This window comes from Tachyglossus aculeatus, unplaced genomic scaffold (genome assembly GCF_015852505.1).
Source record: "Tachyglossus aculeatus isolate mTacAcu1 unplaced genomic scaffold, mTacAcu1.pri scaffold_300_arrow_ctg1, whole genome shotgun sequence".
In the NCBI taxonomy this organism is placed as follows: Eukaryota; Metazoa; Chordata; class Mammalia; order Monotremata; family Tachyglossidae; genus Tachyglossus; species Tachyglossus aculeatus.
This window is the reverse complement of record NW_024045014.1, coordinates 8,250-22,332: the sequence shown is the minus strand read 5'-3', so window position 1 is coordinate 22,332 and position 14,083 is coordinate 8,250. Positions and strand designations below refer to the sequence as shown.

At 43.8% G+C, this 14,083-nt stretch overlaps 1 protein-coding gene across 1 annotated transcript in view; it reads right to left on the bottom strand.

Annotated features, from left to right (window-relative positions):
* The window catches only part of LOC119923848 (olfactory receptor 1002-like), a 29,074-nt gene extending 15,550 nt beyond the window's left edge, over positions 1-13,524 (bottom strand). Inside the window, exon 1 of the mRNA XM_038743056.1 lies at positions 13,471-13,524. Within this exon, the coding sequence (XP_038598984.1) occupies positions 13,471-13,524 (54 nt within the window). The remainder of the gene's footprint in view (positions 1-13,470) is intronic.
* Positions 13,525-14,083: the final 559 nt, after the last annotated feature.

Below are 14,083 nucleotides of genomic sequence, written 5' to 3'. Positions count from 1 at the left end.
TGTGTAAGTGCTTCTGGGTGTGTGTGACTGTGTGCTGTTGCAGGGGTTAATGGTATTTTTTAGGTGCCTATTATGTGTCAAGCATGACCTGGGGTATAAAGTTTATCAGGTTGGACACACTCCCTTTCCCACATGGGGCTCACAGTCAAAGTTGTAGGGAGGAGGATTTAATTCTCATTTTATAGATGAGATAACCAAGACACAGAAAAGTTAAGAAACTTGCCCAAGGTCACACAACAAGCAATTGAAGGAGGCAGGATTGGAACCCAGGTCCTCTGACTCCCAGGCCTGTGTTCTTTCCATTAGGCTATGCTAACTCCTAAAGCAGCATATGTTTGTGTGATCGTGAGTGTGTGTGTGTTTGTGTTTTATTCTAGCGTCTTTGGCTCTCTGTCTCTGTCTCTGCCTGGCAGCCTCCATATAGCTCAGTCTGTCTCTGCCTCTATTCTCTCTGCTTTTCCACTTTTTTCACATCAGATATCTGAGCCCACCTGCCATAAGCCACATCAACAATGATAATAATCATTTTGATATTTGTTAAGTGAATACTATGTGCCAAGTACTGTACTAAATTCTGGTTGGATACAGCAAATCAGATTGGACACAGTCCCTATACCACACAGTCTTAATCCCCATTTTCCAGATGAGATAACTGAAGCACAGAGAAGTGAAGTGACTTGCCCAAGGCCACACAGCAGATAAGCAGCAGAGCCAGGATTAGACCCCTTAACCATCTGACTCCCAGGTGTGGGCTCCATCCACCACACCATGCTGCTTCCCAACATTACATCCAATCCCACTCTCTGCTCCAGAAAACACCATCCCCTCAGCCTGGGCCTGTATTTCTTATATACTATCAGCCTCTTTGTCCCATGGAATTTCTGTCTTCGGATCCCCATAATTTATATGGTCAGAGGCCAATAGGGGTTGATTTTTTTTTTTTAATTTGCACAGTTCATTGCATCTGGCTCTTTGAGAACCTTCACTGGTATGCTAAGAAAGTTTACACTAATGTATTGATCTGTTTCTCCTGGCCATGCCTGATCATCATCATCATCATCAATCGTATTTATTGAGCGATTACTGTGTGCAGAGCACTGTACTAAGCGCTTGGGAAGTAAAAATTGGCAACATATAGAGACAGTCCCTACCCGGCAGTGGGCTCACAGTCTAGAAGGGGGAGACAGAGAACAAAACCAAACATACTAACAAAATAAAATAAATAGAATAGATATGTACAAGGAAAATAAATAACTAAATAAATAGAGTAATAAATATGTACAAACATATATACATATATACAGGTGCTGTGGGGAAGGGAAGGAGGTAAGATGGGGGGATGGAGAGGGGGACGAGGGGGAGAGGAAGGAAGGGGCTCTGTCTGGGAAGGCCTCCTGGAGGAGGTGAGCTCTCAGTAGGGCCTTGAAAGGAGGAAGAGAGGTAGCTTGGCGGATGGGCAGAGGGAGGGCATTCCAGGCCCGGGGGATGACGTGGGCAGGGGGTCGATGGCGGGACAGGCGAGAACGAGGTACGGTGAGGAGATTAGAGGCGGAGGAGCAGAGGGTGCAGGCTGGGCTGTAGAAGGAGAGAAGGGAGGTGAGGTAGGAGAGGGTGAGGTGATGGAGAGCCTTGAAGCCCAGGGTGAGGAGTTTCTGACTGATGTGCAGATTGATTGGTAGCCACTGGAGATTTTTGAGGAGGGGAGTAATATGCCTAGAGCGTTTCTGGACAAAGATAATCCGGGCAGCAGCATGAAGTATGGATTGAAGTGGAGGGAGACACGAGGATGGGAGATCAGAGAGAAGGCTGATGCAGTAGTCCAGACGGGATAGGATGAGAGCTTGAATGAGCAGGGTAGCGGTATGGATGGAGAGGAAAGGGCGGATCTTGGCAATGTTGTGGAGCTGAGACCGGCAGGTTTTGGTGACGGCTTGGATATAAGGGGTGAATGAGAGAACGAAGTCGAGGATGACACCAAGGTTGCGGGCTTGAGAGACGGGAAGGATGGTAGTGCCGTCAACACAGATGGGAAAGTCAGGCAGAGGGCAAGGTTTGGGAGGGAAGACAAGGAGTTCAGTCTTCGACATGTTGAGCTTTAGGTGGCGGGCAGACATCCAGATGGAGATGTCCTGAAGGCAGGAGGAGATGCGAGCCTGGAGAGAGGGGGAGAGAGCAGGGGCAGAGATGTAGATCTGGGTGTCATCAGCGTAGAGATGATAGTTGAAGCCGTGGGAGCAAATGAGGTCACCAAGGGAGTGCGTGTAGATCGAGAACAGAAGGGGACCAAGCACTGAACCTTGGGGAATCCCCACAGTAAGAGGATGGGAGGGGGAGGAGGAGCCTGCAAAAGAGACTGAGAATGAATGACCGGAGAGGTAAGAGGAGAACCAGGAGAGGACGGAGTCTGTGAAGCCAAGGTCAGAAAGCGTGTTGAGGAGAAGGGGGTGGTCCACAGTGTCAAAGGCAGCTGAGAAGTCGAGGAGGATTAGGACAGAGTATGAGCCGTTGGATTTGGCAAGCAGGAGGTCATTGGTGACCTTTGAGAGGGCAGTTTCCGAGGAATTTAGGGGACGGAAGCCAGACTGGAGGGGGTCGAGAAGAGAGTTGTTGTCGAGGAATTCTAGGCAGCGCGTATAGACAACTTGTTCAAGATTTACGGATTTAGCCTGATGGATTTACGGTTCAAGAGGGGGTGTTGTTTCATTGAATCTTACCATCCTTTGGTCACCTCCAGACTCACCTGGCCACACACACTCACCGACTGATTGATCCATTGATCTGGCTGAGAGTCAGAGGGTCTTAGCTGCCATTGTCAGTGAAACTCCAGGATTATTGGAAAGAATACGGGCATGGGAGTCAGATATCATGGGTTCTAATCCCGGCTCTGCCTCTTGTCAGCTGTGTGATTTTGGGCAAGTCACTTAACTTCTCTGTGCCTCAGCTACTTCAGCTGTAAAATGGAGATTTAGACTGTGAGCCCCACGTGGGACAACCTGATTACCTTGTATCTACTCCAGCGTTTAGAACAGTGCTTGGCACGTAGAAAGCGCTTAACAAATGCCATCATTATTATTATCTCCCTCAGGGGGAAATTCCCCACATTCATTCATTCATTCTAACAAATACTATTATTATTATTATTGTTATTCAGTCATATTTATTGAGGGCTTACTGTATGCAGAGCACTGTACTAAGTGCTTGGGAAGTACAAGTCAGCAACATATAGAGACAGTCCCTACCCAACAACGGGCTCACAGTCTAGAAGGGGGAGACAGAAAACAAAACAGAACATGTAGACGTGTCAAAATTGTCAGAACAAATAGAATTAAAGATATATGCACATCATTAACAAAATAAATAGAATAGTAAATATGTGCAAGTAATATAGAGCAATAAATCTGTACAAATGTATATATATATATATATGTGTGTGTGTGTGTGTGTGTGCTGTGGGGAGGGGAAGGAGGTAGGGCGGGGGGATGGGGAGAAGGAGAGGAAGAAGGGGGCTCCATATGGGAAGGCATCCTGGAAGAGGTGAGCTCTCAGTAGGGCTTTGAACGGAGGAAGAGAGCTAGCTTGGAGGATGTGTGAAGGGAGGGCATTCCAGGCCAGGGAAAGGACGTGATCTGGGGTTTGACGGTGGCACAGGCGAGAATGAGGTAGAGTGCGGAAGTTAGCAGCAGAAGAGCAGAGGGTGCGGGCTGGGCTGTAGAAGGAGAGAAGGGAGGTTAGGTAAGAGGGGGCGAGGTGATGGAGAGTCTTGAAGCCGAGAGTGAGGAGTTTTTGCTTGATTCGTAGGTTGAACGGGCAGCCACTGGAGAGTTTTGAGGAGGGCAGTAACATGCCCAGAGCATTTCTGCACAAAGATAATCCACATCATTCAATCAATCAACCAATCAATCAATAAATCAATCATCGGTATTTACCTAGCCCTTACTGTGTACAGAGAGCTGTACTGAGCACTTGGGAGAGAACAATACAATGGAATTAGCACACACATTCCCTGCCCAAAACAAGTTTATAGTCTAGAGGGGGAGACAGATATTAATATGAAAAAATAATTAATAATATACAATTTAAAGATATGTATGTAAGTGCTTTCAAATGTCGAAGTTCACAGATTCAAGTGCATAGATGACACAGAAGGGAGAGTGAGCCAGGGAAAAGAGGGCTTAATCGGGAAGGCCTCTTGGAGAAGATGTGACCTTAATAATGAGAAGCGACCTTAATACTGGTAAGCCCTTCTAAGCCCACCTGCCCTTTTGTGGAAAACCTTCTATCCAGAAGGCCCTGGGTCCCTCTTTTCCAGGGTGGCTCATATCAATATGCATATATACACTTGGAATTGTCCTTCATATTTGTCAGTCAGTTGTATTTATAGAATGCTTACTGTGTGCAAAGCACTGTACTAAGCCCTTGTGAGAGTACAGTATAACATTGCAACAGACACATTCCCTGCCCACAGTGAGCTTATAGCCTACACCCCGCAGATGGCAAAATATGTGTGTGGCTGAAAAGAACAATGTAGGACCCACGTTCCAGAAACATTGTGCATCCCAAAAGCTTGTCCCTTGTTGTGTCATCATATTTAATTTTTGCAATACCTGGCACTGTTTATTCTCTTTTTTATGGTATTTGTAAATCACTTACTATGTGCCAGGCACTACACTAAGCCCCAACATGGATACAAGACAATCAAGTTGGACATAGTCCTTGTTCTAAATAGAGCTCACAGTCTTAATCCCCATTTTACAAGTTAGGTAACTGAAGCACAGAGAAGTTAAGTAACTTGCCTAAGGTTACACAACAAGCATGTGGCAGAGCCAGGATTAGAACCCAGGTCCTCTGACTCCCAGGCCCAGGATATTTCCACTAGGCCATGCTGGCATCTCTGCTTCTTTTGCCTCCTTGTCACTTTTTTCTTACAGAGGTTTTGCCCATGGAAAGTGACTGCCACTCCTTGATGGTAGTGCACCATGCTGGTCTCTCCTCAGCAATGGACTCCCAGTTTTCAACCAGGATGTAGCATTGTCTGAAGATTTATTTTACCCTGTCCATAAAACATTTCCCCTGCCCTCCTTGCTTTCAGTTTCCAGATTTCAGTTCTTCATATAGCAGCTGTCCAGGCATCCCACTGTCACTCATTCTCCTCACATGTTCCATCCAATGTAGCTATGTTAAGGTGAGAATGAAACCACTCCTGTCAACACCTAGCTAGCATATCCAGTTCGTGATTTGTTATTTAGGATTTGCCAAGCAGTCATGCAAGGACCGTTGAAAATGGAAACAAATAGAGGTAAAAATCAGGCCAAGAATCCTGGAGGACCCCTGAGAATTCTCACATGAGCCAAGAACAATATTTGTGCTTTGGCACCAGGCTGTGTTCATTTGGAAACTCATCCTGAGAACTCCTTTAAAGGGAATCTTTCTGCCCCCCTCCATTCCCAGAATCACTGGTTGCTCACACAGAATGGCTAGCAAAAAAAAAAAATAGCAACTCTCCTTCATTCATTCATTCAACTGCATTTATTGAGCACTTATTGTGTGCAGAGAACTGTACTAAGCACTGGAGAGAGTACAATGCCCCGAACATGGATTCTAGTTACTAACAAAAAAAGACCCAGCAGCTACAAAAGACATCAACTGGGCTGGAGGCAGAGGTAGACTTCACGGAGAGAGAAGAAAGAATGCTTGGGAGGTAGCTCTCTCTGGCAAGCTGGGTCTTGCCCATAGTAGAAATAATAGTAATAATAATGATAATAATCATAGTAAGCGCTTAAAAAACCACAATTATTATTGGTACCCCTCATCCAGTCCCTCCATCTCAGATAATAATAATAATTCATAATTATTGTACTTGTTAAGTGCTTACTATGTACCAAGCACTATATTAAGTGCTGGGCTAGTTACAAATTCATCAGGTTGGAAACAGTCCCTGCCCCCCCAGGGACCTCACACTCAATACCCATTTTATAGATGAGGTAGTTGAGGCCCAAAGAAGTTAAGTGACTTGTCCAAGGTCACATAGCATACATGTGGCAGAGTCAGGATTAGAACCCAGGTCCTGCTGACTCCTAGGCCCATGATTTATAATAATAATAATAATAATGGTATTTGTTAAGCTCATACTAATATGCCAAGCACTGTTCTAAGTGTTGGGAAAGATACAAGATAATCAGGTTGTCTCAGGTGGGGCTCACAGTCTTAGTCCCCATTTTACAGATGAGGTAACTGAGACACAGAGAAGTTACGTGTCTTGCCTAGAGTCACACAACTAACAAGTGACAGAGCCGGGGTTAGCACCCAAGACCTCTGACTCCCAAGCCCGTGCTCTTTCCACTAAGCCATACTGCTTCTCAGCACAGATGATCTTCAGATGAGGTTCTCAATAGAGTAGATATCCACTGGAGTCACGTTTGAGAGCAGGTGCTGTGGAATACTAATACAGGTTGCTAAGGAAGGATAATCTATTGTTTATGTTGACTGGTTAAGATACACTTTGGGCTAAACTAGATAATCCCTGAATCTCTTCTCCAACCACAATTCTATGACTTTTCCTTACTGTAAGAGCAAATGTTATATGTCATTTATAACATATAACATATATAATATATAACATATGTTGTATATTGCCAACTTGTACTTCCCAAGCGCTTAGTACAGTGCTCTGCACACAATAAGCGGTCAATAAATACGATTGAATGAATGAATGAAATGTAAATGTCACTTAGAGGCTCCTGCAGAAGGAAAAAGATTCCTCTACAAATGTATTCCAAATTCTTTTATAACTTGAATATCGCTAATCCTCTGTAGATCTGGGCTTACTGTATAATGTCTGACTGGACTCACTCAGCCCAGCTACAATCTATATTGTTCAACTGATCTGTGGATATCTTGGCTTTATCCTCATAGAATCTTTTTTATTTATGGTATTTGTTAGGTGCTTACTATATGCCAGGCTCTGCTCTAAGCACTAGAGTAGATATAGGTTAATCAAGTTAGACAGTCTCTGTCCCATATCAATCAATCAATCAATCAATCGTATTTATTGAGCCCTTACTGTGTGCAGAGCACTGTACTAAGCACTTGGGAAGTACAAGTTGGCAACATATAGAGACAGTCCCTACCCAACAGTGGGCTCACAGTCCAGAAGCTGTCACAGTCACAGTCTAGAAGCTCCATATGGAGCTCACCATCTTAATCCCATTTTACAAATGAGGGAACTGAGGCCCAGAGAAGTCAAGCGACTTGCCCAAGGTCACACAGCAGACAAGTGGCAGAGCCAGGACTAGAACCCCAATCCTTCATGACTCCCAGGCCTGTGCTCTATCCACTAAGCCATGCATGGGCCTGGGTGTCAGAGGATGTGGGTTTTAATCACTCTTTTGTCACCGGCCTGCTGTGTGAACTTGGGCAAGTCACTTCACATCTCTGAACCTCATTTTCCTCATCTGTAAACTGTGAATTCAATACCTGCTCTTCCTCCCCCTTAGACTGTGAGCCCCCTGATCATCTTGCATTTATCTCAGCACTTAGTCCAGTCCTTAGCATATAGTAAATGCTTAACATATGCTAGCAATCACTATTGTGAAGAAATTCCTCGACCTACTACAGAGGTGAGTGTTTGTTCCCCCAGAACTGACAGATACCAAAACATGAGAAGGCAGCAACCTGCCATGAATATTTTCATTATCTGGGCAGCGCTACAGAAATCTTCGATTGGGGTAACTTTGGGAAAGTTAGAATTCCTGTTATGAGCAAACCCATCCTGCAGCCTCCTGGGAATAACACTTAATCCAAGTGTGTCTCTGAATCTCATAGCTTCTTTTGATATTGGTTGCTTCAGTGTGAAAGAGGAACCTTCTCCAGGTCCTTCTGAGAATCAGCCACATTGACTCATAAAAATCTGCTGCAAGTACAGTTAGCATGTGACAAGAGTCATTTAAGAAAGAGATCATCATTTCAAGATGGGTCTTCCCTTTCGTTCATTCAAACATATTTATTGAGAGCAGAGCACTGTACTGCTTGAGAGAGTACAAAATAACAATAAACAGACACATTCCCTGCCCACGACAAGCCTACAGTCTAGAGGGGGAAGCAGACAAAAATATAAATTAATTGATTACAGATACAGGCAAAAGTGTTGTGGGACTGGGAGGAGGAATGAATAAAGGGAGCAAGTTAGGGTGACACAGAAGGGAGAAGAAGAGAAAGAAGGGTTGAGGCCTAGTCACATTACAAACAAGCAAAATACATGGAAAGGGGGATCTCAGGCAGAAAGCCACACTCCACTGAGCAAATAGAAACCTGCTAGTGATCAATGTTTAATGATACCACTAAAAATCCTATTATTTTAGTACAAGGGTGCCAGAATCAGGGGTGTTCTTTCACCTTGCAAATTTTAAAGAAAGGGGGATCAAAATACAAAATACACATAAGCATGTAATTTTCCCTTTTAAAAGGATATAGGGTTTCACAACTTTTTAGAATAATATTAACATTTTCCAAGGAATGGTCATCTAATCTCTTTCCCCCTGAATAATAGTGCAGCAAATTCATCCAAGTTCAACGAGCAACCTGTGTCTGCAACACTCAAAATCCCAGCCCCATTCCTCCCAAACCTGATGCTAGCTCTCAGATCCAGAAATACATTCTCAACAATCACAACCCTCTATCTGAACCAATCGCTCATGATTTTTCTCTCCTAGGATTTGCCAAGCCTCAGGCCAATTCCAGGCAAAAACAATTAGGAATCCATATAGAAAATCACTTCATAAGTGATTTTGCTCCATGTTCCATTCTACCCTAAGGTGTGTTCTTGACTAGTGCTTTCTTGATTTGTCTTCTATGTGACCTTGGACAGGTCACCTAACTTCTCTGTGCCTCAATTCCCACAAATGCATGCAAAATCAGGATTCAATATCTGTTTTCCCTCCTACTTAGACTATGAACCTCATGTGGGACCTGATTATCTTCTATTTCCCCCAGTGCTTAGTTCAGTGCTTGTCACAGATTAAGTGTTTAACAAATGCCACAGTTATTATCAATTATTATGGTGGAACCATTTGTCTCCTTGAGAGCTTTAACTTATTCATTCTAATTTATCACTGCTAAAAGGTAACCAGAGTCCTTATTTCAGCAAGTATAAGTATTATATTATATCTGCAACATCGCCAAGATCCGCCTTCTCCTCTCCATCCAAACAGCTACCTTGCTGGTTCAATCTCTCATCTTATCCCGACTGGATGACTGCATCAGCCTCCTCTCTGATCTCGCATCTTGCTGTCTCTCCACACTTCAGTCTATACTTCACGCTGCTACCCGGATCATCTTTGTGCAGACATGCTCTGGGCATGTTACTCCCCTCCTCAAAAATCTCCAGTGTCAACCTACACATCAAGCAAAAACTCCTTACTCTCAGCTTCAAGGCTCTCCATCACCTCACCCCTTCCTACCTCACCTCCCTTCTATCCTTCTACAGCCCAGCCCACACCCTCCACTCCTCTGCCACTAACCTCCTCACTGTACCTCGTTCTCGCCTGTCCTGCTGTCGACCCCCGGCCCACGTCCTCCCCCTGGCCTGGAATGCCCTCCCTCCACACATCTGCCAAGCTAGCTCTCTTCCTCTCTTCAAAGCCCTACTGAGGGCTCACCTCCTAGAGGAGGCCTTTCCAGACTAAGCTCCCTTTTTCCTCTCCTCCTCCCCATCCCCCCGCTCTACCTCCTTCCCCTCCCCACAGCACCTGCATATATGTTTGTACAGATTTATTACTCTATTTGTTTTACTTGTACATACTTACCATTCTATCTATTTTGTTAATGATGTGCATCTAGCTTTATTTCTATTTATTCGGATGACTTGACACCTGTCCACGTTTAGTTTTGTTGTCTGTCTCTCCCTTCTAGACTGTGATCCTGTTGTCAGGTAGGGACCGTCTCTATATGTTGCCAACTTGTACTTCCCAAGCGCTTAGTACAGTGCTCTGCACACAGTAAGTGCTCAATAAATACCATTGAATGAATGAATGAATGAATGAATGAATGATGGCGGTAGTTAATTTGGAAAATATCAGATTTCAGTGTCACTGTACATATCCCTACTAGTCCAAGCCCCTTTTTGTCAATTACAGGCATGAAGTGTGCCATCCACTCCCCCTTTATAAAGAATTAATACTTGTAGCATTCAGAAAGAATTTCCCAAACAAAAAGTGCACTTAGCTGTGCACTTGTTAAATTGCTGTCATTGGTGTCTTGGCATGGAGTCAGATGAGCCGAGGACGAATATGCTCTTAATTATTTCTTGAAGCCTGCAGATATTGTTTCTTGACAGGGCAAGGAGTTCAGGGAGGCTATTAACTTGACCTGTTTGCCCATCTGCTTTGTTGGGAAAGATGGTTGTCTCCAACTGACAGGATCAGCACTGAATTTGTGTCTAGTATTCATTCAATCTTATTTATTGAGTGCTTATTGTGTGTAGAACACTGTACTGAGTGCTTGAGAAGTATAATTCAGCAACCCGAGACAATCCCTGCCCACAATGGGCTCACAGTCTAGTAGGTTTGTGAAGCTGAGTTCAGGATATTTCCATACCTGCTAGTTGGGGGTCAGACTGATAATAATAATGATGGTATTTGTTAAGTGCTTACTATGTGCAAAGCAGTGTTCTCAGTGCTGGATCTCTCTGGGACCCAAAGATGGGAATGAATTGAACTCCGGTCAAGTGCCCTGTACCAAATGGGAAAGTTTTAATGAGTTATGGAAACCTGCTTCACCCGAGAATATTCAGTGGATAATGCAGAGTAGCTCAGGTGTACATTGGTGACTTCATTGCTTTGGTGGCTAGCTGTTTTACTGGAGCAGAAGCGATGTGCCCTAGTGAAAAGAGTATAGGACTGTCAGCAGACCTGGGTTCTATTCCTGGCTTTGCCATTTGGCTGTTGTGTCACTTTGGGTGAGTAACTTAACTCTTCTGTGCCTGTTTCCTCTTCTGTAAAATGGGGATAAAATACCTGTTCTCTCCCCCCCCACCCCATTTAGACTGTGAGATCCAACTTGGGCAGGGACTCTATCTGTATCTAGTAGCCAAAGGGCTTTCATTTATTAAGCACTTACTATGTTCAGAGTACTGTACTAAGCTCTGGGAAATAATTCATGCGTGAGAATTAGATATGGTACCCGACCCACAAGGGGATCACAGTCTGAAAATATATAGACATGTAAGGAGTGTTGAAACAATGAAAAACTAATGCATCATTAAAGATAAAGACAAATACATAAAATCAAACCAAAAATCAGTAAAGAAATATGGCTAGAGGAGAAGAATTTCAGGCTTCTCATCGCTCAGAGTGCGACACACCTATAGCCACAGCAACCACTCTGCCATCCCTCCAGTCTTCCTGTGGTTTTGTAGTGGCCTCATGCCACTGGTGATTTTCTCTTTTCCCATCAGGTTAGTGGAAAGCAGGGTGAGATGGAAGCTTGTAGATGGTATAGATAGTATCTTGCATCTTATGTTATCTTGCATCTACTCCAGCACTTAGCACAGTGCTTGGCATTTAGTTTACACTTAAATACCACACATTATCTTGATTAAATATACAGAGAAGCAGTGTGGCTTCACAGAAAGGGCATGGGCCTGGGAGTCAGAAAGACATGGGTTGTAATCTCAGCTTTGACACTTGTCTGCTCTGTGACCTTGGGGAAGTCGATTAACTTCTCTGTGCCTCAGTCACGTCACCTGTAAAATAGGGATGAAGACTGTGAGCCCCACGTGGGTTGGACTTGTTCATCTTGATCAGCTTGTATTCATTCAATCAGTCGTATTTATTGAGACTTACTGTGTACAAAGCACTGACCTAAGTGCTTGGGAGAATATAATACAACAAGAAACAGACACATTACCTTCCCAGAATGAGCTTAAAATATCGATCCCAGTGCTTAATACACTGCCTGGAACATAGCATTAACAAATACCATTAAGAAAAATACTGTTCTCCAGGGTTTTGAAGTTGTGAAGGTTGTAGAATGTTAGAAAAAGTAGCAACCTTAGAAGATAATGACACCTACTTGTGTTTTATCCTTCTTGAATATCTCCCCTTTTGTGTGCATACTAATGACAGGGAAAGTGCAGTACCAACTACAGATTCTTTAAAGCAGACTGAGCAAGTACTTGAGGCTCAAGGGTGAAAACACACCAGTTCTTTCCCTTTGGTTTTTTCTTTCTCCCTAGTGGGCTGTTTACTTTTGAGTAAGATGGATGTGTGTAATAAAAATGCAGTTTTAATTGTCTTCAGTCTGGCCTAATATCTTTTAATCCCATTCATATTTCAATGTCCAAGGCCTGGCAGAATCTCAAAAGTCACAGTAAGACTTGCATTATTTTTCCTTCAACAGCAGGATCTAAGTAGTTTTTTCTGATGTTTAATTTAAGTATGTCACAGTGGAAAATTTCTTCTTTGATTCCTAAATAAAGCCCCATTAACAAATCATTACAAAATAAACCTGCACTTTCATGGGGACTGCATTTACACAGGGTTAAAGTAATAAAGTTACTTGATAAAAGTAATCTTTTCAAATTAACCCAGGGCTATAATTAGATATGTATAGATCGTGAAGTGGGTTGAATTATTTAGAACTGAAAAGACTCTCTTCAACAGTTTTTTGTTCCTGGGTGGCAGAGACTGTAGAAATAATTTTGAAGGAAGCTGATGATTCAGCTCAAGCACCCTCTGTGTTTGAGGTACCTGAAAGAATGCCACAACCTTCCAGACTCCAGTCAATTGTTCACTTCCTGCAGGAGGGCTCTAGTGAGCTGTTGGTCTCTGACCTTACTTCTCTGTTGAATTGGCTCTGGGTTGCAGCCTCTCATGGTGGCATGTCTTGCTGGCTTTCACAGGCAAAAGTGGAGGTGTCTTTTTGTAATAATAGTAATGCTGATAATTGCATTTATTAAGCACTTATTGTATGCCAAGCACTGGGGTAGATACAAGACAATTAGGTCCCATGTGGGCTCACAGTCGAAGTAGGAGGGAGAACAGGTAATGAATCCCCATTTTGTAGATGAGGGTACTGAGGCCTAGGGAAGTGACTTGCCCAAGATCCCACAGCACACAAGCGGTGGAGCCAGGGTTAGAACCCAGCTCCTCTGACTCCCAGGCCTGGGCTCTTTCCACTAGGCCCTGCTACTGCTTCTTTATGGTAATTAAGCACTTAGTTAATTAACAGTCTCAGGCACTGTTCTAAGTGCTGGGGGAGATACAAGGTAATCGAGTTGTCCCACATGGGGCTCACAGTCTTAACCTGCATTTTACAGATGAGGGAAGTGAGGCACAGAGAATTTAAGTGACTTGCCCAAAGTCACACAGCAGACCAGTGGCAGAGCTGGGATTAAACCCGTGTGCTTTCCACTGTGGCATGCTGCTTCTCAGTAACAGATTTGGTAGACTTGTTCTTAGACCACGAGTACCTTACCTTCAGTTGAAGAGATTTTGGTTGAACCTTGATCAAACTGCAGTCTTGTTTCATGCCTTTGGTGCATGGATAATAATAATATTAATAAATAATAATAATAATGGTATCGTAAAGTGCCTACTGTGTGCCAAGCACTGTTCTAAGAGCTGGGGTAGATACAAGATAATAGTGTTGGACACAGTTCTTGTCCCACATGGGGCTCATCAAGCAAGATTAGCATACACCGAGGAGTAGTGTGGCCTAGTGGAAATAATGATAATAAAAATTACTGTATTTGTTAAGCACTTGGTATGTGGCAGACATGGTTCTTAGTGCTGGAAGAGCACCGGCCTGGGAGTCAGAGGACCTACATTCTAATTCCAGCTCTGCCCCTGCCTGCTGTGTGACCTTAGGCAAGTCACTTAACTTTTCTGTGCTTCAGTTACCTCATTTGTAAAAGGAAGATTAAATACCTGTTCTCTCTCTGACTTAGATTGTGAATACTGTGTGGGATAGAGGACTTTGTCTGACATGATTGCCCCCTCAGGGTCGTACCTGGAGAGTTTCTAGTACTCTGCCTGTCTCGACTACGGGAGGGAGAGTCAAGCAGAGACATACCTATTGTATTCCTAGC